General features: G+C 39.4%; 3 protein-coding genes across 7 annotated transcripts in view; 1 reads left to right on the top strand and 2 right to left on the bottom strand.

The window, feature by feature from the left end:
- CLEC1A (C-type lectin domain family 1 member A) overlaps positions 1 to 6,442 on the top strand; it is a 35,412-nt gene extending 28,970 nt beyond the window's left edge. The window contains exons 7-8 of one of the 3 annotated variants that reach the window (XR_007154047.1): positions 2,204 to 2,367; positions 6,344 to 6,442. The gene's annotated coding sequence lies outside the window, so the exon portion shown is untranslated. Of the gene's footprint in view, positions 1 to 2,203; positions 3,760 to 6,343 lie in introns of those variants that run through there. The other 2 variants (XR_007154046.1, XR_007154045.1) reach the window with 2 other exon arrangements.
- On the bottom strand, positions 1,220 to 18,500 carry CLEC9A (C-type lectin domain containing 9A). 2 transcript variants are annotated; one of them, XM_047867148.1, is made up of 7 exons: positions 18,474 to 18,500; positions 15,646 to 15,813; positions 13,616 to 13,696; positions 6,399 to 6,545; positions 3,743 to 3,894; positions 2,442 to 2,563; positions 1,220 to 1,780 (listed from the first exon to the last, which is right to left on the bottom strand). In XM_047867148.1, the coding sequence occupies exons 2-7, from the start codon at positions 15,734 to 15,736 to the stop codon at positions 1,660 to 1,662; spliced, it is 714 nt and encodes a 237-aa protein (XP_047723104.1). In that variant the 5' UTR covers positions 15,737 to 15,813; positions 18,474 to 18,500; the 3' UTR covers positions 1,220 to 1,659. The 2 variants fall into 2 exon arrangements, with proteins under 2 accessions (XP_047723104.1, XP_047723103.1); XM_047867147.1 differs by lacking the exon at positions 18,474 to 18,500 and having other exon boundaries at positions 15,646 to 15,992.
- Positions 17,999 to 27,464, bottom strand: CLEC1B (C-type lectin domain family 1 member B). Of its 2 annotated transcripts, none has more exons than XM_047867150.1 (6): positions 27,310 to 27,464; positions 26,607 to 26,705; positions 25,215 to 25,334; positions 24,897 to 25,048; positions 21,845 to 21,951; positions 17,999 to 19,782 (listed from the first exon to the last, which is right to left on the bottom strand). In XM_047867150.1, exons 1-6 carry the CDS (start codon positions 27,371 to 27,373, stop codon positions 19,638 to 19,640), a joined length of 687 nt encoding a protein of 228 aa, XP_047723106.1. In that variant the 5' UTR covers positions 27,374 to 27,464; the 3' UTR covers positions 17,999 to 19,637. The 2 variants fall into 2 exon arrangements, with proteins under 2 accessions (XP_047723106.1, XP_047723105.1); XM_047867149.1 differs by having other exon boundaries at positions 19,647 to 21,239.

Raw genomic sequence — 27,464 nt, 5'->3', positions numbered from 1 at the left:
CAGTGGAATGTTACTTGTCCAAAAAAGACATCCAGATGGCCAGCAGACATGAAAAGATGCTCAACTTCACTCGTCATCATGGAAATGCAAATCAAAACTGCCATGAGATGTCACCTTACACCTATCAGAATGGCTTAAATCAAAAGCACAAGAAACAAAAAATGTTGGCAAGGATATGGAACAAAAGGAACCTTCTTGCACTGTTGGTGGGAATGCACACTGGTGCAGCCACTTTGGAAAACAGTATGGAGGTTCCTCAAAAAGTTAAAAATAGAACTAGCCTATGATCCAGTAATCATGCTACTAGGTATCTACCCCCAAAATACAAAACACTAATTCAAAGGGTTACGTGCACCCCTATGCTTATAGCAGCATTATTTATAATAGACAAGATATGGAAGCAGCCCAAGTGTCCATCGATTAATGAATGGATAAAGATGTGGTACACACACACACACATACACACGCGTGCACACACAATGGAATATCATTCAGCCATTAAAAGGAATGAAATCTTGTCATTTGCAATGACATGGATGGAGCTAGAGAGTATAATGCTAAGTGAAATAAGAAAGAGCAAGACAAATACTACATAATTTCACTTATATATGGAATTTAAGAAACAAAGCAAGTGAGCAAAGAGGGAAAAAAAGAGAGAAGCCAAGAAACAGACTCTTAACTACTGACAGGAGACTGATGGTTACCAGAGGGGAAGTGGGGGGGGGGGCGTTAAATAGATGATGCGGATTAAGGAATGCACTTATCATGATGAACACAGGGTGATGTATGGAACTGGTGAATCACGACATCGTACCCTGGAAATTAATACTACAGTGTATGTTAACTATACCGGAATTGAAATTTAAAAAAATAAAAAATGCTGGAGTGTTAACCTTGAGAGTCCCAGCCTGAGTCCTTTGATTTGTGAGTACTAGAGACAGTCAGAGAGAGGAAAGAAGGAAGTTCACAGCTGTCCTTTACTGGAGATGCACTGGTACTGACGGCCTAACTACTCCTTCTACTTATATAAAGTGCTCGTAATGCAAGTGTCCAGTAGAATTCTGCAATCCTAAAAGGGTATTGTCTTACAGGCAGCAGATAGCTGTCTGTCTTCTTTCTAATATGAAAATCCATATCTCTGTCCTACTCTCCTGCAGATTCAATAGTGGAATGCCTGGAAGCCTAGAAAACATGCAAAGAAAGATCTGGCAGGCAGAGATTTTAAAAGCCTACATTTATTTATTTATATATAAAAAAAAATCAGCCAGCTAGAAAGGCATCATCCCCCCAAGGGCTTATAGATTTTTGTGTGGAGTTTATAGTCACTCTAGATTAGGGGGGGAAGCAAAAGCACAAGAACATGTTTTTTCTTCAGTTTGTTCTCAGCGTTTCGGGATTTTGTCCTCAGTAGCTCGAAGTCACTTTTATTCTTGGCAATTTACACAATGTCAAATGAAGGTCTGGAAAGCATTGAAGGAAATTGCCAAGTGTAAATGCAGAGATAGGTTTTGATACCTACCTCCCAGGTAGGTAGTTTCATAGCCCACACATAGGCACACTTCACTTGCCCTTTGGAATTTTGTGGCAGGTTTTCCAATGGCCTGATCAGCACACTCTTGCAATAGATCTCTTCAAGTGCAATTTTGTTCAGGTAGAGGATCATAATGCATACTTCTCACAGATAAAATATTTCCAAATGCTGCAGTTAGCGGAAGACAGGGACTTGTCCTTGAGATATCCGCAAAGCTGGTTAGTTGATTGGAGTGTCTTTACTGGTGACCTGGGGAGGCAAAGTCAGGTAATCCGACTTTAGGCATGGGGCTGACTGTGATGGTCTTGTGGGTACCTAACGAGAGGTGGGTAGCTGTTTGTTTTGTTTTAATATGGTATCCTCCTATGGCACCCTCTTTCTTCAGTAACAGAGCTGTTTTCGCTCAATAAAAATATGCTACTATAATAGCAAAAAGCCTCATATTAAAAGAAATAGAGACACAAAAGTTGGCTCTAACTTAGGATTTCTCTCCCGACTCTTAACTCTCAAAATACTAAGGCACCTAATCCTGTTCACCAATCTCCCTAGTTCTATCTAAAAACCTTAATATGGAAATCGCTTAATAATCACCATAATGTCTTTCCCTTAGTACTCTAGCCATTAAACGGTCCACAGGAAATGTCATGATACTGATAAATGTTGTTCATGCAGTGTCTCCAATTTTGATGTGAATGTGCTACGGGTGATGGCAGCAGGACTGAGAAGGATGAAAACTTGGAAGCCATGAAGCTACCCTTCAATGACCTCAGCTTTGGTTCCAATAAAAAGCCTGTGAAGCTATCATTGCTGGTTCTGTCTTCTGGAAAAACTCTGAGGTATAAAATAAAAGGAACATCTGAATTCCCTCAGGTTTCTAATTTTTCTTGTAACAATTCCCTCAGACACTTACAGGTCAGGGGGAGGAGCGGAGCCATCTTGCCAAAGCCACGATCTGCTGAGACCATCCTGAGACAATCCCACCCAGTAATCATAGCCACTTTTGATCTTCCTCAGGCTGCCAGTGATAAAGTCCTAGAAGCAACAAGACCTCAACAGTGAACTAGGGGGAAAACAGCAACAAACTATGATGAAATATAAAGTGTGACATTTTGCCTAGATGGAAATTGAGAAAGAATAAGACAGAGATGGTTTTAAAAGAAGGGATACATTTCATAGATTTGTTTTTATTGTCGTACGATAGATGGGGTCTTAAGGACTATAAGGAAAATAAGCATCTGGCAATAAAATAATCTTAACAGATTCCGAGTTTGACAGTTAATACATGTCAAAACAAGGTGTGATACTAATGAGGAAGAGTAGAAATATCCTTGACATCATAGACCGCATAGATCATTCTTTCCCAGTATACTTCAATACGAGAAATAATTTAGAAGATTCCAGAGGCAACTTAACTGTAGGGGTATTCTGTTAGAAAAAAACATGACTAGCTTTTGTCACCAAATTTGCACAGAAAAAATAGTGGAAGCCTATAACTGTAGTGAGTTCAAGTTGTCTTGGTTTCCTGCGTGTCCTTAACATATCGTTAAATGGTTCTCTCATTATTCTTGGAAAATTGAAAGTTAGCTAATTATTGAGTATAGCAAGCATACATTTTTAATGAGGTCAGAAATGTGTCAACTCTGTATTCTACTTCATACATATTTCCATAAATATGTAAAATGATTTCAGGGAAACACTGCTTGTTAAGATGGTAGTAAACCAGACTAAACGTTTCATTTAGCAAATGCTTATTTTCATAGACCTCTCCATTTCATGACGTCACTTCCCTTTTTATACTTCCGCTTTTCCTTGGTAATTACAGAGCTGTGATTGGTTGTTATACTTCCCTACAGCATTGAAAGCGATGACTCTGAACCACACACAACTGTAATATACGTACATCTTGGAGTGGATCAACAAGTCATAAAATAGTATTTCCTTTACCGCCTCGCCTTTTTGATGAACAAAGGACATACAGCTAACATATTCTCGTTGATTTCTGGATAGCTTCCTGCTTTTGTTTTGTTTGTCTAATTAAAGGGAAAACAAACTTTGGTAATTCCCACTCCGTCTCTTTGAAACCTTTGTTACGTACAACAAATATACTACTCTTGTAGAATATTAAGGAGTCCTGTCTTCTTAGAATCAGTCCTTTCTTTTAACGTATCAGGGTATTTTCAGAATGATAGGAAACCACGAGATAGTGTTTACCATTTCCTCTTTGCTGTCTATTTGTAGAAGATTAGAGCCCTCCTTCAAACAGTCCTCTTTACTGGTATGCCAGATTTTCCAGTTTTCAAAGACATGGTAGCAACTTCCACCATTCTGAATCCAGTTGTTTGGACAAGGGCTGCAGTTATGGGCTTTGAATATAAACATACCTTGTTAAATTTATCAGAAAAATATCAGTAGCACATCTCCCCAAAGGAACCCCTTGCCTCACCCGCGGTGAAACTGAGCACTTTTAACCAAATGGTTCGTATGAGGCAGTACTTACCATAGTGAGATTTATATAATTATTTCCAGCTACAATAGGTCTGTAAGAACTAGTTTAAGATAAAATTAACTTTGGGGGGCCTGGGTGGCTCAGCTGGTTAAGCGACCAACTCTTGGTTTCGGCTCAGGTCGTGATCTCACGTTTGTGGGTTTGAGCCCCACATCAAGCTTCAAGCTGACAGTGCTGAGCCTGCTTGGGATTTCCTCTCTCTCTCTCTTTCTCTTTCTCTCTCTTAAACTTAAAATCAGCTTTGGAATGTCTTTCCCCAAATTGTTCCTCTTCTATAATAAGTGAGCTGATTGTTCTATTTTTATAAATATTTCCCTTCTTTAGGTTGACATCATTTATGTCTTCATTTGTTTGCTTATTGTTTCATGTCTGTTAACCTCACTGGTCCAATCTAATTGGACATATACTGGACCATTAGGCAAGCTGAGTAATAAGTTTCAAGTTGATGTTTAAATTCTGAGAGTTAAACATGAACGTGTTTCGTATGTAAGGGAGAGAACAAACAGTTCATTCTACTTTGAGGAATGATTTTAGAAAAATGTGAGTGAGGAAAATTGAAGAAAAACATAAGTGACCAATAAGCTTATTTCAGAACTTGGATATAACTAACAAGTAAGCCATATTGTTTAATCGGTTTTATGAACCCTGTCTTAAAGAATGTATTCACAAAAAAAGTGTGCTCAAGAGTATAAAAGGGGAACCGAAAAGCAAGAATTTGACCGTTTCTTGCACAGTTTTATAGAGGGAAAGACACTGGCATTTCCAGAACTCTAGTTTCTAGACAGAGGACTTCTACTGAGGGTCACAAATAGTTCATTATCAGTTTCCATGGATCCAACGTTGAGTTATTTAAAGCTTTTCATTATCCTTCATTTAGAATCTATGCTGATCAGTGTCTTGTCTACTGTTAAAGTTATAGCCTGAGTGGCATTGACAATGGCAGCTGAAAGGTTGGAGGACATGTTAGATTTGTAGGTCTCCAAAATGGATATTGTCATTGTCTCAAGGTCGGTGGCTCAGATGTGGGCCCAACTCATGCTTGCAAAAGCTTGATGTATTTAAAAACACTGTGGGGCACACAGTGATTCTGTAAACATTTATTTGACCACATTTTAGTCAGAAGGAGCTATAGTAGGTTTTTGATCTCTCTCATTGGTGATTCTTTAAATGGTATTCACTCCAAGGATAATTAATGCCAATTAGGTAACCATAGAATATTTGACAAACTACAAAACAAATAGAAATAGGCTGTTTTAGGTTTAAATGCTTGTAAGAGGGGAGCAGCTTGGCTGGCTCAGTCGGTAGAGTGTGACTCTTGATTTCAGGGTTGTGAGTTCAAGCCTCATGTTAGGTGTGGAGCCTACTTGAAAAGAAATGCTTGTAAAAGATGTAAAAGATAAAACTTAAATAACTTCATAGAATATTTAAAAAGAGCTGAACCCTGTATTGTTATAATTTTTGTGGTAAAGACTCTGATTCTAACATGATTTTTCTGCCCAAAGTGATATCTAAATTTGAATCTAAAGCAATGTCTCAACCAAATATATTGAAGAATTTAGAACTATAATTAAAGATGCACTTACAGGGGCGCCTGGGTGGCTTAGTCAGTTAAGTGTCCGACTTCAGCTCAGGTCATGATCTCACGGACTGTGAGTTCGAGCCCCGCGTCGGGCTCTGGGCTGATGGCTCAGAGCCTGGAGCCTGCTTCCGGTTCTGTGTCTCCCTCTCTCTCTGCCCCTCCCCCGTTCATGCTCTGTCTCTCTCTGTCTCAAAATAAATAAACGTTAAAAAAAAATTTAAAAAAAAAGATGCACTTACAAATTGGAGTGATTGGGTAAAACATCAAATGCTGCTTAAAAAAAAAAATCTGATCGGGGCGCCTGGGTGGCGCAGTTGGTTAAGCGTCCAACCTCAGCCAGGTCACGATCTCGCGCTCCATGAGTTCGAGCCCCGCGTCAGGCTCTGGGCTGATGGCTCAGAGCCTGGAGCCTGTTTCCGATTCTGTGTCTCCCTCTCTCTCTGCCCCTCCCCCGTTCATGCTCTGTCTCTCTCTGTCCCAAAAAAATAAATAAACGTTGAAAAAAAAATTAAAAAAAAAATCTGATCTAATCCTACACATTTCCCTTTGAAATTTGACTATATGCTTTTTAAATCTGCATTTTGTGGGACCTCAGTATTTTCCACGTTCTATGGAAATATATAAATAAGATTGAACTGAAGTGTGGATCAAAATTACGTCCCTCCTAATTTAAAGCTCTGACTGTAGTTCTGCAGAGAGTAAAATGTATGTCACTGTTTCTTTTAAGGGATTGGTGCCTACATTTGTATCTGCACAGTGGAAACTGATTTGATATCAATTACCTGAAATGAAGGAGTTTTGCATCAAGGTTTGACAGTATTTCATCTGAAGGTTATGGTTTTTCTGCCATCGTGTGAAATTCCACATTGTTCTCTCCTGATGGATGAGTTTTTCTTGCTGCTTCATTGCAATAGTGGACACCTGGAACACTTCAAACAATAACAATCATTCTTAATAAAAAATACTAACAAATTATTGCAAAGTAGTTTTTCCATACAGACTAAGTACAGCTGCAAATTACTGATGATCTTTGGGACTTTAATTCACATTAAGTTTTTGTTTACAATGTACACTGTTCAAGAATCAAAAACTTCAAAGGAGACAAATCAAAAAGCCACTTTATCACCCAGTCTCCCCATGCACCTGACTTCACTCCCCAAGAGCAGTCAGCTTTACCAATTTCTTTTTTACTCTTCCACATATGTTTGCTTGAATTTTATAAGCAAATGCATATAAAATGCCCTCTCTTCCCTTTGTATGGACGGTAGCAATCTGTTTATATGGTTTTTCACCTTTTATTTTACCACTTAAAATATATTTGGGGGGCACCTGGGTGGCTCAGTCAGTTGAGTGTCTGACTATTGGTTTCAGCTCAGGTCATGATCTCCTGGTTCATGAGACTGAGCATCGCATCGGGCTCTGTGTTGGCAGTAAGGAGCCTGCTTGGGATTCTCTCTCTCTCTCTCTCTCTCGCTCTCTCTCTCTCTCTGCTACTCCTTCAATCATGCTGTCTCTGTTCTCAAAATAAGTAAGTAAACTTTAAAAAAAGGTAATTATAAAGTATATTTTGGACCTAATTCCATATCAGTATATAAATAGCTTTCTCATCCTTTCATTATAACTGTATTGAATTCCATTGTCTGGATATATCATGATTTATGTTAGACATTTTCTTTTTTTTTTTTTTCAACGTTTATTTATTTTTGGGACAGAGAGAGACAGAGCATGAACAGGGGAGGGTCAGAGAGAGAGGGAGACACAGACTCGGAAACAGGCTCCAGGCTCTGAGCCATCAGCCCAGAGCCTGACGCGGGGCTCGAACTCACGGACCGAGAGATCGTGACCTGGCTGAAGTCGGACGCTTAACCGACTGCGCCACCCAGGGGCCCCTATGTTAGACATTTCCTATTGACTTTTAGACTGTTTGTAATCTTTTGGCATTCCAGAAATAAATACTGTAATAAAGAACCTTAGTCATACATAATTTCACACCTATGCAAGCATATTTTTAAGATAAGTTGCTTGGTCAAAGTTTATGTACATTTAAGTTGTATTACATATTTCCAAATTACCCTCCATATATGCTGTTGCACATGGTATCTCAATATCATTTGACTTTGCATTTCCCTTTTTACACTGGTGTCGAAACATTTTCTCGTACATACAAAATGTCATTTGTATTTCCTTTTCTATGAAGTGTATAATCATATATAATATATAATTACATACATAATTATAATTTTTCTCATTGAGTTTCTACTCTTTCCTTGACTGTTTTATATGAGGTGCTTATTGTGCTGAGAATTCATTCAAACAGGCCTGGGATCAGCCTGAGAGTGTCTGTAAAGTTTCTGCCTGGTACCGACCTCTGGACGAGGTATGAGACCTACTGATTAATAGTGTCGCTTTGCAGTCATCAGTCTGAGGATGTTGGGGCCAGATTATACTAGCTTGTCGGCATTCTTTACTGATGCCATATGACCGATGATTTGCCCCTGGTTACAAGGAGGTCCTGAGCAGGGTCTGCTGTTGAAGCCGGTTACCTTACAGAAGTATGCCTATGCGGTCAGCAAAATATAAAAATTCCCAGGCAAGACTCTATTTGGGGTGCCCTGGTACCAAAGTATTCTGTGTATACATTGGTGGTTCCCGACTGAAGAGAAGAACTTTGTTCCGAAAGGATAGTCACAGAGGGAGGACGAGACACCTGTTCGTACCTGGCCTGTCCAGATCCTTCATTGTAATACATATCCTTACTTTAATGTGGTCGTTAAATTGTACCCTTTTCTTATGGTAAACTGTACATTGGTCAGCCCTGGCATTCGGGGTCGTGTGACTCTTCTTCGGCAAATCAATCTCGTGTAACGGGTTCTGTTAGTGCACTTGTACTTTGGTAAACTGAGCTTTTCTCTGATACGAGCTGCAGTTACACTGTCCCGGTGTGTCTTTTGACTTTGCGTGTGGTAGTTTGCCCCACGTACATCAGATGCTTTTTAAAATTTTTGATTTTGTTTAAATCCAAGGTAGTTAACATACATGGTAACAACGGCGTCTGGAGTTGAATCTGGAGATTCATCATCTACCTTTGGTAGTCAGTGCCTATCCCAACAAGTGCCCTCCTTAATGCCCAGCACCCATTTAGCCCATCCCCCCACCCAACACCCCCTCAGCAATTCTCAGTTTTGTCCCCTGTATTTGAGGGTCTCTTGGGGTTTGCCTCCCTCTCTGCTTTTATCGTATTGTTCCCTTCTATTCCCCTCTGTTCATGTGTTTTGTTTCTTGAGTCATTTTTAGTAAAAAATTTACACTTGAGATTATACTTTTATAAGTGTAGTTCATTTTTCCATATTTGGTAGCTGGAATTTATTTCGTTGGAATTTATAAGGTATGACTTCAGCCTTTCTCCCCCAGATGGCTACATTGTGTGTGGTCTCATATCCTTTACTGAATGAAACCCCTCCCCATTGTCTTGTTTTTTTTTTTTTTTTTAAGTTTATTTATTTTGAGAGAGAGAGAGAGTGCCACATGCATAAGTGGGGGAGGGACTGAGAGAGAGAGAGAGAAAGAGAGGATCCCAAGCAGGCTCTGCACCATCAGTACGGAGTTCCTTGTGGGTCCCCGAACTCACGAACCATGAAATAATGATCTTGGCCGAAGTCCAATGCTTAACCGATTGAGCCTCCCACGTGCCTTTCCTCCCCATCCTCATTTACTTGCCATCTGTAGCTGAAGGGATAGAATAATGGGAATAATATATTTCTATTATTTTAGTTACATTCGATCTGCCTGCTTCTCGGCGGAATGAACCACACAGCCTTCGTTATTTTAGATTTATAATTTTATTTCAATATTCGGCAGGGCCTGCCTTTCTCCCATTTTCACATTACTTTTATATTATTTTTTGTTGCCGTTCTTTCCTTCTAAGTCTGACTCGCTTTTTAGGTCGATTCTTTTTAAAAATCATATTATATGTTTCCGATTCTGTGTCTCCCTCTCTCTCTCTGTTCCTCCCCCGTTCATGCTCTGTCTCTCTCTGTCCCAAAAATAAAATAAACGTTGAAAAAAAAATTAAAAAAAAATCATATTATAAAGTACCCATCTATTCCTAGTCTATTAAATAGTTTTCTTCACATGGATATTGCTTTTCTTTGTGCCGTTTGGTTTTTATAGAATGTCTTGAAACCCACGGCTTAATGTTTTTGATCAGTTTGCGAAAACATTCATCCAATAGGTCTTAAAATAATACCACTTTTATCGAACTATCTCTTCTACTTTAGGGTCTATTATTACACATATGCTAATCTTTCCCAATATGGTCTAGGACTCTTACCCTCTTTTCTATATTTTGCTCAAGAGCTAGGGACTAGATATGCAATGGATGGTTTATACCTTGTCCATTGGCGGTTCAAGTAACCTAGGCTGCTAGTGGCTTGGATTATGTTCCTTCTTAGCAAAAGGCTAGATATAACCAGAGTGGGGAGTAGGACAGTGATGTTATTTATTTTATTCTATCAATAATCTTTCACGTTTAGAGATTGAAAATAATATTTTTTAGGAATTTGAAGTATTATTCCAGAAGTTTAAATTTCGATGAACTCTTTCTAGATTAACCATATTCTTGAGGTTATTGCTGCTGTGTTTATTACCATCTGAAAAGGTTGTACTGTATAAAACTGTAATAAAACTGGAGAAAGGGAAATGAGACTTCTCTTTTGTTCCCCCGCAAATGGGAAGCAAAATATAGTGTTGGGCTTGTGATCAATTTGCGACAAGTGAGGAATAAAGATTAAACAATATATTTATTTGGGGGAATATAAGACAAATGTTTTTAAAGCCCCCCAAATAAAAGTATCTTGTAATTATACGATGTTGTATGATATACTTAATGGATGAATTAAGAAAATGAAAAAGAAGAGTAAAAACAAATGAAAAAAATTTGATGTTTTAGAAAATATTTTGCACTGCAGAGCTTTCAAAATAGAAATTAGCATAAATCATTTGGTAAAAATAGAAAATACAACATAGTAGGAAGAAAGCAAGAAACTGCTTTTCCTTACATTTAAACCCACCATTCAAATAGCACTTGTTAGCATTTAGTTTATATCTACTAAAACTTTTTTCCACATATGCATGTAAAACCCCATCTATGTTACATATAATTTTTATAAAACTGTATTTTTCCATAAGTGACTTTTAAGTCTGCTTATTTCATGGGAACTATTGTGTAACCATATCTCCATATTAATAGCAACAGTTCTAGAAGACCTCTTTAAATTACTGCAGTGTATCCTTTTATATCAACGTACATGATTAATTTTACCATTTTTACTGTCAGATATATATGGATGCATTTTTAATGGTATACAAGAAAAATTTGTAATTAACCCATGCATTACTTTCATATTTAAACAGGATATGGATTTCATTCATCACTCTTTGTCAGAAACATGCCCCTGTTTCTAATATGTATATTAAATTATATAGTATATAATAATTTAAATATTAATATTGGCCTTTTTGTTACAGTGAAAATTTTCACGGAGAGAATATTTAACATTCTTTATTAAGTGGAACATGATTAAGATGAGATAATTATTAGACATTAAACATGATTTTTACAACTCAAAATACACTGGCTATAAAATAATCTATAACTAGAAGGACAGCGATAAGAAAGCCTGAAGTCAACAAACCACTTCTTGTTTAGCACAACTCTTGTTTCTGTAACTGGCTTTTACTTAATAAAAGCCCTAAGAATGTTTTGAGAGTGTAAAAGATGATCTTGGCCAATGGCACTATTGGTAGCAAAAAACTAAAAGCTACTATACATGAAGAAAAGCCACTAGTAAAAATATTTTACATTTGTATAGTGCTATTTATAAGTTTTAAAAGTAGGTATTTGTAGCTATTAATGCAAAAAAAAAGCCAAAACTTGTATTTGTTTTTTTTTTTTTTTTATTTTTTTTTTCAACGTTTATTTATTTTTGGGACAGAGAGAGACAGAGCATGAACGGGGGAGGGGCAGAGAGAGAGGGAGACACAGAATCGGAAACAGGCTCCAGGCTCTGAGCCATCAGCCCAGAGCCCGATGCGGGGCTCGAACTCACGGCCCGCGAGATCGTGACCTGGCTGAAGTCGGACGCTTAACCGACTGCGCCACCCAGGCGCCCCCAAAACTTGTATTTGTAAGCATTTTCCAGAAATTACTGAAAGTTTTAAATACTTTATTTTCTAGCTAGCTTTCCTTTATCCTCATGGAAGTATTTTCTTCCCATATTTTTTGTTTTGGGAGTTAAAAAAAATTGTTTCATACAGACTACACCCATGGGATTACGGCATTAAAAAAAACAACAAACAGCAATCACTGATGTTGTCACCGTCTATCTTGCGTTCCTGACCCTGTTTTTAGTTACTTTTGTATCCTTCCAGTGTCACTCTGTGCATGAATTCTTGTACTGTCGTCAGAATGGAGCTAGACAATATTCCATTCAAAGTGCCAGGTTTTACAGAAGAAACTGAATTATTCGAGGTTAATTTACTTCTCTGTTAGTTCTCTTTCAACTCCTCAATCTATTTCCAGTGTGTCTGTTTGAGAAATATACATTTAAGTGTGAGTTTCCTAAAAAAAAAATAGACTTGCGTTTGATTTAAATAACGTTTTTATATGATACCCAGAGAGAGTAGACGGTGAGATAAGGAAGGCTTTCGCGGTGCTAACATTTGTTGTGAAATTTCTTTTGAGGTGATAGACAAGACAACAATTACTTATTGAACTTCTAGTAATTCTTAAAACAATTTTCTTTTTTTAAATTTTTTTTATTTAAAAAAAATTTTTTTTCAACGTTTATTTATTTTGGGGACAGAGAGAGACAGAGCATGAACGGGGGAGGGGCAGAGAGAGACGGAGACACAGAATCTGAAGCAGGCTCCAGGCTCTGAGCCATCAGCCCAGAGCCTGACGCAGGGCTCAAACTCACGGACTGCGAGATCGTGACCTGGCTGAAGTCGGACGCTTAACCGACTGCGCCACCCAGGCGCCCCCTTAAAACAATTTTCTAAGAACAATCAGGAAAATAAGTTCATGGCTAACATGAACAAGATCAAGTTTCTTGTACTTTGTGGAAGCAAATCTGAACCCGTCTCTTCTTCATTCTAGAACTCATAATTCTCACCAGCTAATGTCTGCTAGATAGAGAAATGTTTTTCCAGAGCATATGAAAAGGAGGAATTATCTGGACAATAAACTTTATCTCTGTCTTTCTATAAATACTTCCTAGTGCTAGCATGAGTGATAATCCAAGTTGTTGGTTGTTTTTTTGTTTGTTTTTTGTAATCTGCAGCTCTGTAATTATTATATTTTATAAAAATTTCACTAGCCAGATATGAAAACATGTCTTAAAATTTGGACTAAAGACATGTGATTAAATACGGCCCAAATAAAGTGTTCAGATTGCATTAAGCTTACTATCTTGTACTTTGCCTCATATAAAGTGAAAAGCTCTTACTAAAATAATCTGCATAAAGTCATATTTAGAATACATGCATATTTAGAAAAGAAAGAGCATTATACTGAAATCTTTCAAATTGCATCCTTTGGCATACCAATAAGAGTCACAAATTGAATCATAATATAAGTCATTATTTGCATTATTTTCCCCAAAGAGACGATGGCATTAGAATTGAGTTAAACAATTAACTCGTGCAGATGAGCGTTAAAAGTTATCAGTAGCATCCCAGTGCTTAGAGAGTTACATAAATGCCCCATAACTTAAATTAGTAAGCCATTATTTTACATCACTTATATGCATTTACAGGTTTCTCATTGATTGGTTTATCTATTTATAAACTATGACATTTATTTATAATGATATATAGAATTGTCTATAAAGCTACATGCAGCGTATATGTACATATGTATTTTTATAATGTATAATTATATGTAAAGTATATGTAGTATGTATACAGAGAGATTATTTAGAAGATACCCTTTTGTACTTACACTTGATGCCCAGGAAAACAGAGGTTGTTACTGAGCCCACGCAGAAAATACATGAAATCACCACCAGAAGACACCATGTTCCTGAGCAAGGAATAGGGCCAATGATACCGAGTTAGAGAAAGTAGACGAAAGACATGGGCTAAGAGCAGACCGAGTGAAAGAAAGAATTTGCATTCCTGCTAGAGAATCCCTGAAGCCCTGGGGACTGTGGTAACAGGAAAAAAGCACTCTGAACTTTTGGAAATGCAAGTTAGATTTGGAAAAATGTCAAATCCAATAGGTTAAACAACATACTTCTCTTAACGGTATATGATGCCACAATCTTACTACCTAGTTTTCTAGTTTTCTCTTCCAGCAATCTTTTAGAGCAAACCGGGTAGTAAGCCTTCATTTTTGAAAGCAAACATCCTCATCTCTCTCCAGTGCCACTTGAACAAGATTGGTTCAAAGATATTTCTTTCATTAAAAAAAAATTGGGGCGGAGGGGGGCGCCTGGGTGGCTCAGTCGGTTAAGCGTCTGACTTCGGCTCAGGTCATGATCTCACGGTTTGTGAGTTCGAGCCCCACGTCGGGCTCTGTGCTCACAGCTCGGAGCCTGGAGCCTGTTCAGACTCTGTGCCTCCTTCTCTCTCTCTGCCCCTCCCCCACTTGTGCACGCGCGCGCGCTCTCTCTCTCTCTCTCAAAAATAAATAAATGTAAACAAAATTTTTTTAAATAAAAAATAATTCTTTTTAATGTGTATTTATTTTTGAGAGAGAGAGAGAGAGAAATGGAGCATGAATCGCGAAGGGGCGGAGAGAGAAGGAGACACAGAATCCCAAGCGGACTCCAGGGTCTGAGCCATTAGCACAGACAGAGCCTGGCACGAGGCTCAAACTCATGGGCAGGGAGATCATGACCTGAGCTGAAATGAAGAGTCAGACACTTAACTAAATGAGCCACCCAGGCATCCCTTAATTTTAAAACATAAAATTTTGGCTGAGGGACATTTTTTTTTCCAGGTAATTTTGCATCTATTCAGGAAGGAAAAATGAAGAATGTATGATTTGCTATACACTAGTGTCTTAACACTAGCCAGAAAGAATTAAAAGTTATCTTTGTTTGGATTATGTGGTAGGCTGAATAATGCCACTGCGCCAAATGCCCATGTCCTATTCCCTGGAACCTGTAAATATTACCTTTTGTGGTAAAAGAGACTTTAAATTAAGTGAAGGATCTTGGGATGGGGGCTTTATCCTGTTTAATCTGGGCCTTTATAAGTGGGAGGTCGGGAGTCGGGGTGCTATATGACAATGGAAGCGGAAGGACACTTGAAAACATAATGCTACTGGCTTTGAAAATGGAGGAAAAGGCCATGAGCCAAGAAAAGCAAGAAATGCCGCTCTAGAAACTAGAAGACACAATGAGATGTATTCTCCCCCAGAGCCCCTTAAAGGAACGCACCCTTGCCAACGCCTTGCCCGATGAAACCAATTTTGGACTTCTGACCTTCAGAACTGTAAGATAACAAATTTGTCTTGTATTAAACCCCTTGGTCCCTGTTAATCTATTATCAAAATAATAAGAAGCTAATACAAATTTTAAATAATAATACCAGCACTGATCACTGGAGCAGACAGCTCCAGACTGATAAGATTTTGCCAGGTTTTCAACCCATGTTTTCTCTTTATTTCCTAGTATTAGTCAGGTGATTTTCAGGGTATTTTATGCAGGAACCAAACTAATAAAAAAATATATGATTTCTTTCATGTATCTACCAAATTTGGGAATTCGTTGTCTTTCCAGCAAGAGAGAGGGAAAAGGGTTACTTTTTTGTCATAGGTTACGTATTTGTCATAGCCATTGCTCTTTTCCTTTTGCACCTTTACTTACTCTCCCACATCACTTCATTTTTAACGTTAGCGTATCATGCACATTATCAGATGCATACGTGAGGAATCTCATTAGAAAAATCACCTTGGGCTCATCGTAGGCCAGGAAACAAAATGTAAACTGCAAAGTCTTGGACTAAATAATCAGAACTGGTTACCTGAACATTTGGTGGAAGACAGATGTTTCTGGTAAGGGCTTGGTGTTGGATTATCCCACTGGAGGGAGTTGTATGTCCCTTCTTCCTGCATGTCTGAGATGCTTCGACAGGTAAGGCAGTCTCCAGGAGAAGGCGAGGCCAAATATCTCCTCTTGTGGCAGGAGCAGGCTGGTGAAAGAATTGAAATTGACTACTTCTCACACCGGTGGGAAACTACGTTTGGGTTTAAGGAATAGAATCGATGCATCTTCATCTAGAAAGTAGAAGTTTGTGAAGTTGAAGCCAAAGTAGAACTTGTTAAAGAAGGAAATGAGAAAGAACCTGAACTTGAAAAGGCCGATGGTAGAATAGATTATTGCTCTGGTTTTGAAAGCACAGCAGATGTTGAAGGTGACAGCACTAGGTTATTGTCAAGATGAAAAGAATAGAAGTCCAAACAGCACCCTTATATTTGGTGTAGGAAGCATTTGGATGACCTAGGGAGCAAAGAGCCAGGGTTCGCTCACCTGGGACAAACCAGGATGTAAGGAGCTGTGGATCACTGTGTATCCTTAAAACAAACAAGATAAGGAGGGATTTCATCTCTAAAATCAATTTACCTGCTGTAGTAGTTAGGGTAATGTAGTGACAAGTGAGTTTCAGAAAGCACACTAAAGATTATTTCTTGCTCACATAACAGTTTAGCTTGAGTAACCCTGGTTACTGGGTCAATTTCTTCCAAGGGGGACCCAGGCTCCTTCTATCTCGTGAGACACCGGAGTCCCTTGGAAAGGGAAAGAGAAGATGGCAAATCCACATCTGCTCGAAAAGCCATAACCTACATGTAGCACATCCACATCCACTAATGTAATGCTTGTGTTTGGATCTAAAAGGCTGGGCCCGATAAATGTGATTTTTGCCTGGCCAGGGAAATTTTTATGACAATGTTACTCCAAATGGGAAGCATGAGTTATTTAGTGGATAGGTGGCCATTTCTGTCACATCCTGTGACTATAGCATTGGTATTAAGAAACTTGATACTTTAATCACCATTCACATATTGGCCATTTGTTCTTATGGCCAAAGGTCATGTCTTAGTAATGCATAGTTTGCAAATCTCAACAATCTGCAAAATTGCAATGTTCCCTTTTGTTTCAGTGTCCCCCTGCATCAATCATTGGTCTCTGTAACAGAAGAAAACAAATGGCATATTCAGAGAGTAATCTAAGGGCATTGAATAAGGGCACTGTTGGGGGAAGGATTAATGGACCCAAAAAAGGTGGTGAGATATGCATTGGGATACTGTTAGCACCCCTAGGCCTGAGGAGTTAAGGGGAGGGTGTTTGAACTCTATGACTTGTTTGATAGGGGTCATGGCCTGAGATACCGAACTTACAGCCTTTCCTTTGCCAAACCATGTCATGGTAGGGAAGACCCAGGGACTGAATACCTTGACCACTGTCTCATTTCAACCTTTGATCACTGCTAGGACCTCCCAATAGCTAAATTAACTGGAAGCCAGGGGCAAGTTTCCCCAAATAATGCTGGTTATTTGAGTTCTGCCTCCCAAGACACAGGGTGGGGCCAAGAGGATCTCAAGAGGTAAAGGGAGACTATCCAGCAAATTCTCTGAATACTTCTAATGGTTTTCATGTGACTTGAGATTCTGATCTGAAAAACGATGTCACTTAACTCTGTAGCCTTTTTAATGTAGTGATTTCTATCTTGAAGAGAAGAAGAGGAAGAAGCCATAAGCATACCAAACGTGCATTAAGACTAATGTCAGGAGCACAGGAACAGGAAGTTCAATGAGTTGTCATTAATTTCCAGGTGCGCTCACATTTTATCAGGACTAAATATCAAGCTTAGAAAGATCTAGTTTTCTGTAACACAGTATACGCTCTGATAAATTTCTTTAGGGGAAACATTGGGCTCTCCCAATAAAGAATTAATAGGTTACTTGTATCGCTTTTGATGTTTTTAATCATACCACCTTTTACTGATTATTCATGACTTTCCAAGTAGTGTTTCAAAAGGCTTTTATGTGAATTATTTTGATTCTCAGAACAGCTCTATGAAACAGGCACTGTCATTAGCACAGTGTAACTTCGTTGTAAATTGAAGCGCAGAGAAATCAAACTTTACCAAAGTTCACTTGGGTAGTAAGTGGAAATCAGTATTTGAAATTAGGTGCTCTGATCACAGAGCCTGTGCTATTAAAATCTGTGCTATTCTGATTTCATGTATAAGATTATTTTGATTTGAGGACCAGAAAAAAGAATCTTTGTAGGCACAGTTTGATAGGTTTACATTTTTTAATTGCATTTTTCCAGGACCTAAGATATCATATTATTCTTTGAAATTTACTTGTGCCATAGTGATGTATAAATATATGTGTTTGTTTTTTGTTTGTTTTTTGTTTTTCCATTTGCGGGTGATAAAACACTAAAGTCCAGAGATATGGTTGATTTCTGGATGATTTTCTCAAATATTGGTTCCTATTCCATTTCTCTAAATCAACAAATAAAACAGTAACATAATGATACTCTGCCCCCAAGACCATAATTTTAAGACATTTGAAGTAGAAGCGAAACTTGAGGTATTTGTGTTATTTTTCCTGTCTCTCCAAAATCTGCTTGTTTATCGATAGTCTACGACAAGAAAAAGATCCAAGGGTCTTTGGGTATTAGAGCACGAAGGTATAAAATAATACCTATTTGTTGAGTATTTATTACATGTTTGGTACACTGCTCAATGTTGTATATGTCATATCAGATGATCCTATTACCTGTGAGTAAAGTAATAATATTAAAACCATTTCACACATGAGGAAACTGAGAGTAACTTACCAAAAGCCACACAGGGAGGAAGTTCTAATGTCGTTTTTCTCACAATGTATTAAAACCTACTTGTAGCAGAATCGAGCCGGAGTGCTTCTTAAAAGCACAGGACTCGGCGTCTTCTCAGCCTTCCAACTGAGAACCTTGAGTATTTGTGTTTGCACATCTGCATGGTTTACCAAGCCTCTCAGTTGAGATGTTTGAGAATCCCATTCACAAATTTTATTACCACCAATGTGAGAAGAAAGAGTGGCTTCAAGGAAGCTGTGGGAAAGAAATGCGATGTTTGCCTGTTATCCCGTGAAAGGGTGCCTCCCCACGTATCTATAAATACTTCAGGAGTTATTCGGCAAAAACCAAGCATAGAACTGTCAGGAAGAGATAAAACATTTTTACTTGCCGTTTTGTCTGCTTGCCTACGGGCCTTGTTAAGGAAGCAGTTTCTTATTTTTCAACCCCATCAGCCTTCTTGCCCAGAAACTTTTATTTTCCTTGCACAGAAAATTACAGAGGTTGAGTCTGACCAAAGCAGACTCAGAATCCAAACTGTAATTCTGTGATGTTTTACAGATTGTGGTGCTTTTCACGCGATGACAAGTGACTATTTTTTTTTGCTTCCCGTGAGCCACAAGGAGCCGTGCTTAATGCTGGGCGTATAGGAAAGTCATGGTGTTTGCCTTCATGGAGTTATCGATATAGTTAGTACCCTGACCCCGTTCTTAGGTTGGGCGAGCGTGAGATAATGGGTGCTATTCTATTTGAAGTATGAGAAAATGAACGTTAAAGGGGCCACACTACTATTTGGTCCACGGTTGTACTTTAGTTAAGTCATCATCTACATCGTCCTACGGAGTCCAAGTTCAATTTTCTTTCCACTACCTTATGTTGTCTTTCAAACGTAGATATCTTGCACAGCTTCGGTTGATGAAAGCCTAGCCGTTCTCATTCCAATTTAAAGTGTTTTTTTGTTTGTGTCTGAAGATGCAGTGAATCATACTGCGTTGACATAATTATGAGGAGAAGACAAGAAGTTGGTAGAAAAGATAATGTAAAGATGACTCCAAGGGGGACGAAGGGAAAAAATAAACAATTTTATGTCCAGGAAGTCCTTCATCCAGATCTGTCACTGTACAATCAAGCACCTGTCTGTGACATCCTTCCCATCTCTTTGCATTACAGGAGTGTGTCCACCTTTGTCATGCCTGCCTTCCTCTCACACATTAAGTAATGTTTGTCATTACAGAAGGTGGGGTAAATTTTCCCATTATAAAAATAGGCACAATTCATATTGTCTCCTCCATTTCCAGAAAGCTCAAACCTGTGAATGGAAAAGGGAGAATGAGTTCCCGTGAAAAACGATGTCGACAATCAACGATCAAACCCTGCGTGCAAGTATTTTGTGGCACAAAGGGGAAAAAAAAATGAAAACACACATTCAGATCATTGAGAAATTTTCACTCTGCTCGGGAGTATAAAGTATGCACAGCTGAGGAGCTCCGTAGCGATTTCAAACAGCATCAATTAAGTAGTAAGTGAGCAGTAGGCACCATTAGAGTCCAGAGAAAGAGACAGATATGGATGGGATCTAAAACTATGGAGAAGGCTTTATCTTTTCATCTTTTCATAGAAGAGCATGCTTTAGCTCTGTCTTGAAGGGAGGATAGGATTTAGATAAACAGAGAGGAGTTAGAAGAACCCCGTAGGACAAGTAGCTGCACAAAATGGGAAGGAGCTCAAGGAAAAGTAAGTTGATCAGACATTTTTTTTAAATGAAAATTTGTGTTACAAGCTAGCAGATATAAGGCTAAGCACACTCTACCGTGATTGCCTTACCTTGTCTTTATTCCCTGCCGCACTGCTCGTGACAAGAGAACAAAGAATGTATACATCTAATTGGTTGGCCAAACATCTGTAGGATACCTACCATGTGCCAAAGCTGTTTTATGTGCCGATGATAGAGTCAACAAGGACACAGTCCTTTCTATCAGGGAACTTACATTAAATATAAGAGGATATTGGTAAGAAGCCAACAAATAAAACATTTCAGAGAGTGGTAAGAGTTATGAAGAAATGAAACGATGTGATAACAGACTCGAGTGGATGTGGGGCTAATTTAGTTTCAGTAATTGAAGTTGACCTCATTGAGGAAGTGAGGTTTAAACAGACATGCGAGTCACAAGGGGGAGCCCACCATGGAGTTCCAGAGGTGGAACGTTCCAGAAGAAAACAGTAAATCCAAAAGCCCTGAGACAACAAAACAAGTTGAGCTTGTTGAAAGAACAGAGGGTTCACCCGTTTGCCTAGAGTATTGGGAATGAGGCAGAAAATGACAGGAGCTAAAGCTCAAGACCTATGAAGAAATTTGCTTGTACCTGCAGTATCCTTTGTTCATCCCCATAGTAAACACTTAGGATCTGTTGAATCAATTAATTGCAAATTTTAGTAACGACCAGATTGTACAAGTTTTAGTTATATGGTTTACATTTTAACTGGAAAGACAGAGTTTTGACATACAAAGTGAGCAAAAATCTTGAGGTTGGAAACTGGAAAGCCATATTAACTATTAATGCAATTGGTTCCTTTGCCTGTCTCGTCTGTAGAAGGATGGAGCCTTATGATAGGAACATTGGAACCACCTTGTCAACGATGTGCCTGATTCTTGGAGAACCCGGGCGTGAAAGAGTAGGTAAAATGATGCTGAAAAGTCCCAATGAATCCTCAAAGTAATCACTTCCAACCACAAAACAACAAGAATGATAATTTTGTTCGAAAAATCTGTGAAGAGAATCGGATCACGTTAAATGCATTCACACGCGCACACACACACGTGCAAATATCACAACGGTAAATTCGAGGGTAGAAATGAATGGGGAAAAATATTGGAAGTACAGGTTGGTTGTGACACAGATAGAGAGCAAAGGCATGGGAGAGTAAGGAAGGTAGAACTGTCTTATTACCCGTGGTCACTTATTAGGACTCAGGTGTCAGTGACTCAGCTACTGCTTATGTAGCACACAGAAGGGTACAGAGCCACCTCCCAACTCTCTTTTTTTCATTTTTTTAATGTTTATTTATTTTTGAGAGAGAGAGAGAGAGAGAGAGAGAGAGAGAGCGGGCACAAGTGGGGCAGGGGAAGAGAGAGACGGAGTCATGGAATCCGAAGCAGGCTCCAGGCTCTGAGCTGTCAGCACAGAGCCCGATGCGGGGCTCGAACTCGCAGACCGCGAGATCGTGACCTGAGCCCAAGTCCGACGCTCAAGCGATTGAGCCACCCAGGCACCCCAAGCCACCTCCCAACTTTTAAGTAACTTGCCATCAAGAGAGTAAAGGTTCTCAGGAATAAAATTTGCTAGTTGTATTCCAAAAGTCCAGTGACTTACACATCTTTGGAGGGCACTGAACCATCTTCCCACCTCCAGACCTCATTAGTGTTCTTGCGGGACAGTCCAACCCAACGAATGAATCCAGTCCTAGACTTCATGTATTCCTATTGCAAACACAAATAAATAGAACGGTCAGCACGCTTTCACAGGTCTTGCAATGACGTAAAGACAAAGCTTCTTGATAAGACCCTGAACAACAACAATAAATTAGATTACACGTCAATATGAATATTAATTATATTTGGTGTTTAGAATTGTGCCAAGTTCGCTTGTTCCAGAATGAAAAATTGCTTGTAGAATACAGGGGAAAAAATGTTCACAAAAAGCAGATATTCTAACCTCCTCTGTGTTTATCTTTCACTGACAGAAGACTAGAGTCGATTATTACCACTTCAAATAGAGTACCAAATATGGCTCTTAAATAAGATAATGGCAAACAACTGGAGAAGAAACATAAAAAAGAAATATATTGCTGGCGAAACTATTATTCCCTAGGTTTAACCTCTACTTGGCTTTGGTTTCATCGCTTAGCTTAGTTTTGTAGTAGCCTACAAAATTTACATATGGAAGTATTAATTTGTTTCAGTTGATTGAGTAAAAGGGAGTTATATGAGGTCTTTCTCAAAGGGATTATAAACAGCATCCGCTTTATCTAATTTGCCTTTTTCTTTTTTTTTTTTAATATTTATTTATTTATTTTGAGAGAGCGCACAAGCAGGGGAGGGGCAGAGAGAGGGAGACAGAGAATCTGAAGCAGGCTTCGAGCTGTCAGTGCAGAGCCTAACACGGGGCTCAAACCCATGAATTGAGCCGAAACCAGATGTTTAACCAACTGATCCATCCAGGCGCCCTCTAATTTACCTTTCTCTGCCTAGGAATGAACACTACCCACTATACATTATGGGTCATTGCCTATTGCCCCAATTAGAATATAAGCTCCCCAAGGTTAGGACTTCTGGAAGTTTTGTTAACTGCGTAGGTTCAGATTCTGGACTAGTTTCAGTGCATATTTGTGGAATTGATGGATCAATCAATCAATCAATCAATCTATGGGTAACAAAATTAAAAGGAGTCAAATGTTCGTATACGCTCATACCTCTCAGAAAAAACAGGTGAGAATGCATTCTTGACAAATAAAAAGTGACTTGAGCTTCTTGACAGATGTGAGATACAGACTGGCATTCCATAAGAGACAGTGTCTGAAAGTCACCTTTAACCGCTTGTATTTTAAAGCTTCAGCCATAACTCACCTTTCTGTTAACCCCCTGTTCTTTTCGTTAAAATACACCCACATTGTATACTTCACTGTACAAAGTATAGTCCACCTGCCGTTCAACTATTCTTTGTTTCTCAAAAATGACGTTGCTTCCTCTTTCATTCGTAAGTCTCCAATCTGGCATCAGCTTAGGGTAGCAAGATTCAAGACATGTTTCCATGTCTCCCATTAATCTCTGGCTGTTGAAGTCGAGGTTTTCAGGCGCTCTCTTCTTTTGCCAGATTGGAAAGAAAATTAACGTATTTATCCGAATGCCGTCTCTGAGTTTCAGTCCACAACACGAGTTAGTAGATGAAGCAGCACACACAAAGGAGCATGCGTGTCAGTGGAATGTTCTCCTCATGTCTGGTCCACTTCTGTGGACTCCAGCTCAGGAAAGGAGAAGTCAGTTTTACTGATCAACTATGGCAGTTTTGTAGACTATGACTGGCTTGAGCATTTGCATTTGGTTTGATCTCTGCACACAACCCAAATCCTGATCTTGTATTCGAACTTATACTTGCGTTCATGTTTAATATACAGAATATGATACTTACCATAATAGAAGGTGTAGGATGAATACCATAAATACTTTATGCCTTTAAAAAAACGTTTCAGGGGCGCCTGGGTGACTCAGCCAGTGAAGCGCCTGACTCTTGGTTTTAACTCACATCATGATCATGTGTTCGAGCCCCGCATCAGAGTGGAGCCTGGTGGTGACGCTCTCTCTCCCTCTCTCACTGCCCCTCCCCTGCTAGCTCTCTCTCTTTTAATCTCTCTCTCTCTCTCAAAATATTTTTTAAAAATTAAAAAATGTTTTAATAAACGTATTACTGAAAAAAATTAAAAAAATTAACCTATTATTTGGTGGAAGGGAGACTCTAAGGCGTGGTTTCTGGTTTGCTTCCAGGATTCACGAAGAAGAGAAAAGCTATACTAAAGAATAAAGAGAGAGTGCATGAGTGGATGTGAACATAGTTCGCTTGAAAATAGAGCCTTTGGGGCGCCTGGGTGGCTCAGTCGCTTGAGCCTCCGACTTTGGCTCAGGTCATGATATCGCGGTCTGTGAGTTCGAGCCCCGCCTCGGGCTCTGTGCTGACAGCTCAGAGCCTGGAGCCTGCTTCGGATTCTGTGTCTCCCTCTCTCTGCCCCTCCCCCACTTATGCTCTGTCTCTCTCTGTCAAAAATAAATAAACATTAAAAAAAAAAAAAAAGAAAATAGAGCCTTTGTTAGAAGCTGTCAAAGAGGAAAATGTGGAAGAGGCAAGGCGTTTTACAGAAAAATTTCAACTGAAATCCTGTGTGTTTCGCAAATGAGATTGTTCCCACCCTACCGAAGAGCCTGTGGAAAGGTAGAGTTTGTATCATAGTTTGTTCAAGTTCAACTGTTCAACAACTTAGCAGGACCCGGGGAGCCATGTAGTACTGAGAGGACATTGTTATTTATATTTTACAGTGATTTGAGCTGCTGAGTTTCTTTATACTTTCAGATTCTTTTGTGAGTTAGTAAATGGAGTTAAGAAAGCTGAGAAAGCTTAAATGACTTGTCACAGGAGTAAGACCAGAATTCGAAGTCTCATTAGTTCATTTTCACACTTTTTACTCTCAGCTGTGGTCATTTCTACTGGGCTTGATAAGGTTCAGATTAGTACAAACTGTAAGACTCGAGAAACGTGTGTGTGTGGGCGCGCGCGTGTGTCTGTATGCGCGCGCGTTGTGTGCATAAAATCAAATGCTTCACTTACAATTTTGCTCCGCATGACTCCAAATTATTTGACAGAAGAATCTCCTTACCAGAACTTTCTGGCTGGTGATCTTCAGCAAAGTGGCATTCACGTTAACACAGTACTGCTTACTCTCTTCCCACGTCAAGTTGTGCCTGAAAAATCCATAGCAACTATCGCCGTAGTATCTCCAGTTTCGGTCACATGGGCTGCATTTATGGCCTTAAGGAGAAACCCAGCATAGGAATCTTTACTTTCTACTTTTCCTTTTTCCCTATATTCAATGTTGCTTGCAGATCTCCAGATTCCCTACGGATAACATCACAGAAATACTCCGGGGCGGGGGGGGGGGGGGGGGGGGAGGAAGAGGTTACAAAACCATACTTACTGGCGCCGCTCTTTTGTTCGGATTGTTTTATTAAATACTGGCAGAACTGCTGTGCCAACCGGTGCAGAGTGCCTGAGAAATTTTTGTTCTCCGTTTGTAGGTAGTTTCGCTCTGTGGCAGCTGGAGGTAAACATTGGGTAATAATTTGTCATCAGGATAATAACGGTGATGCAGAGACCTTTCAATGAACTCTACTTTCAGTAGAATTGTCAAACTGAGTGGTTACCGGATACACATGAATAGGCGAGGACTGCAAAGGGTCTGGGGAAAAGGGGGGAAGGGGACCCAGAACAAATTAAGAACTGTGCAAAACTGACACCTGGTGGTCATCCAAAAGAAGTTGAGTTATATGAAGGAGACCATCGCAAAGTAAGAAAATGCCCTGATCAAATGAGGTGCAGGTTTTGAGATTTCCTTGAATGCAGGTTGCTAAGCAGATTTCAAAGGTGGATGGCACGTTACTTTGTTTTTCACGTCATACCAAAATCTCTTTTGATTTAAAAAATACATTATTGATTTCTGGTTGTGCTCAAAATATTGTGATATTTGGGTGAATAAAAGATGGCACAGGAGGGGCGCCTGAGGGGCTCCATCGGTTGAGCTTCAGGCTTTGGCTCCGGTCATGATCTCATGGTCTGTGAGTTCGAGCCCCTTGCGTGGGACTCTGCTGTCAGTAGAGAGCCTGCTTCAGATCCTCTGTCCCCCTCTCTCTCTGCTCCTCCCCCACGCATTGTCTCTCTTTCTCAAAAATAAATAAAACATTTCAAAATATTTTTAACACTACTACTCACATTTTCCAAAAAAAAAAAAAAGATGACAAATGAAAGATTCTACAATATCTTGTGAAAAGTAAACAGGTACACAAACCAGCAACAGCTACATCATGGGCTTTTAGATTTGTAAAAAGAAGGGCTTTTAGACTTATAAAAAGAAAAAAGTGATCATTTTTTGTGTGTAGGACACAAATTGTTTCTGACTGAAAATAAACACATTCATTAAACACAATGGGAAGGAGGGCTTTTAGGAAGAGGGACTAGAGAGAGCAAACTCTCAGGCAGGGAAACCGAGAAAGCCCCATGTTGGTCGGGGCGTGGGATATGCGAGACAGGGAGAAAAAAAACTTGAAAAGATCGTGGGGATCTAAACCGAGCGGGATCTCCAAGACCAGTTTAAAATTCTTGAAAGGGATTGTAATTAATAAATCAGCAAAGTGATAGTAAACAGAAGGAAAAAGTCGGAAGTCGAAATTGAGAATTTCTTGGCAGCCATGTAGAAGATGACTGAAATAGTAACAAGTAGACCCACAGTGACAATTTGGTTCAGGGGCATCCACCCGGACCCTCAGGTGTTGCTTTCGCCAGGTCAACTCTTTCCCAATGAGTCAATACTTACACATCATCCACAAAGCCACCAGCCCAATAACTAACCCCACGCACAAGGTCAGCAGAATCAAAGCCATCACACGCCACAAAGGTGAGGAAGCAGAGTCAACTGTGGGCACACAATAAAGATGTTAGGGGGCGGGCTATGTGGCAGTGTCACCTCTGCCCTTGCTCTCTCAAGGTTATCTGAGTGATATAAATAGATTCATTGCCAAATCTTGCTAGTGTTCTTTTGGTGATCATCAATAGCGAGCATAACCCATTCCCCATGCCACGCACCCATCTTTTTCCAATGGATTTCGACTCTGAGTCAAAAACGACGATTAAGAGCTTTGTTTCTTGGTCTTCGTTGTGTTTTGTACCCACCCCCCTAAATGATGGCTTTTATAAGCCACAGCTGGAGAATCATACCCATTGGCTGACATCTTCAAAAATGAAGGTTAGAAAACATTCTTTCCCCTTATCCGCTTGATTTTGATTCCTCCCAGCAAGAAACTGTGTAAACCTTAGGGTAACGTTCCCTGCTTTTATCTTCTATCGCTGATATTCTAAATAAGTCTGTCTGAGCCTATGTAGGTATTAGTCAAATTCTGAAGAGAAGGAAGGTCATCAGGAAAATGAAACTACACGTGCTACCCCTAGCAGAGAAGGGAAACTCTGACTGACCGATTTCAACAATTAATTTCCAAGTTGCTGGCTCCGGGCACTCTTACCTGAGGTGAGAGCCGGTTTTCGACCTTTAATATTTAAAGTGACATATCCGTCTTCATCCTGCATGGCTTCCCTTGGACTATGAGTGAGCTTAGGGTCCAATGACTTTGCAAACTTGTAATGTCCACTCTTAACGATTTCAGTGTTGGCGAGTCGA

Source organism: Prionailurus viverrinus, chromosome B4 (genome assembly GCF_022837055.1).
Source record: "Prionailurus viverrinus isolate Anna chromosome B4, UM_Priviv_1.0, whole genome shotgun sequence".
Taxonomy (NCBI): domain Eukaryota; kingdom Metazoa; phylum Chordata; class Mammalia; order Carnivora; family Felidae; genus Prionailurus; species Prionailurus viverrinus.
The sequence above is the reverse complement of the archived record's forward strand: the minus strand, read 5'-3'. Positions and strand labels throughout refer to the sequence as shown.

What these genes read in the sequence shown, in the direction of transcription:
- CLEC9A (XM_047867148.1), bottom strand. Translation starts at nt 15,736, where the DNA reads ATGCAGGAAGAAGGGACATACAACTCCCTCCAGTGGGATAATCCAACA. An exon ending in GTCTTCCACCAAATGTTCAG is followed by an intron (nt 13,697 to 15,645) that starts GTAACCAGTTCT and finishes TTCCTTGCTCAG; the next exon opens with GAACATGGTGTCTTCTGGTG. An exon ending in TGTTTTCCTGGGCATCAAGT is followed by an intron (nt 6,546 to 13,615) that starts GTAAGTACAAAA and finishes TATTGTTTGAAG; the next exon opens with TGTTCCAGGTGTCCACTATT.
- CLEC1B (XM_047867149.1), bottom strand. Translation starts at nt 27,373, where the DNA reads ATGCAGGATGAAGACGGATATGTCACTTTAAATATTAAAGGTCGAAAA. An exon ending in GGTGGCTTTGTGGATGATGT is followed by an intron (nt 25,335 to 26,606) that starts GTAAGTATTGAC and finishes GTTTACCTCCAG; the next exon opens with CTGCCACAGAGCGAAACTAC. An exon ending in CGAACAAAAGAGCGGCGCCA is followed by an intron (nt 25,049 to 25,214) that starts GTAAGTATGGTT and finishes TTTCTCCTTAAG; the next exon opens with GCCATAAATGCAGCCCATGT.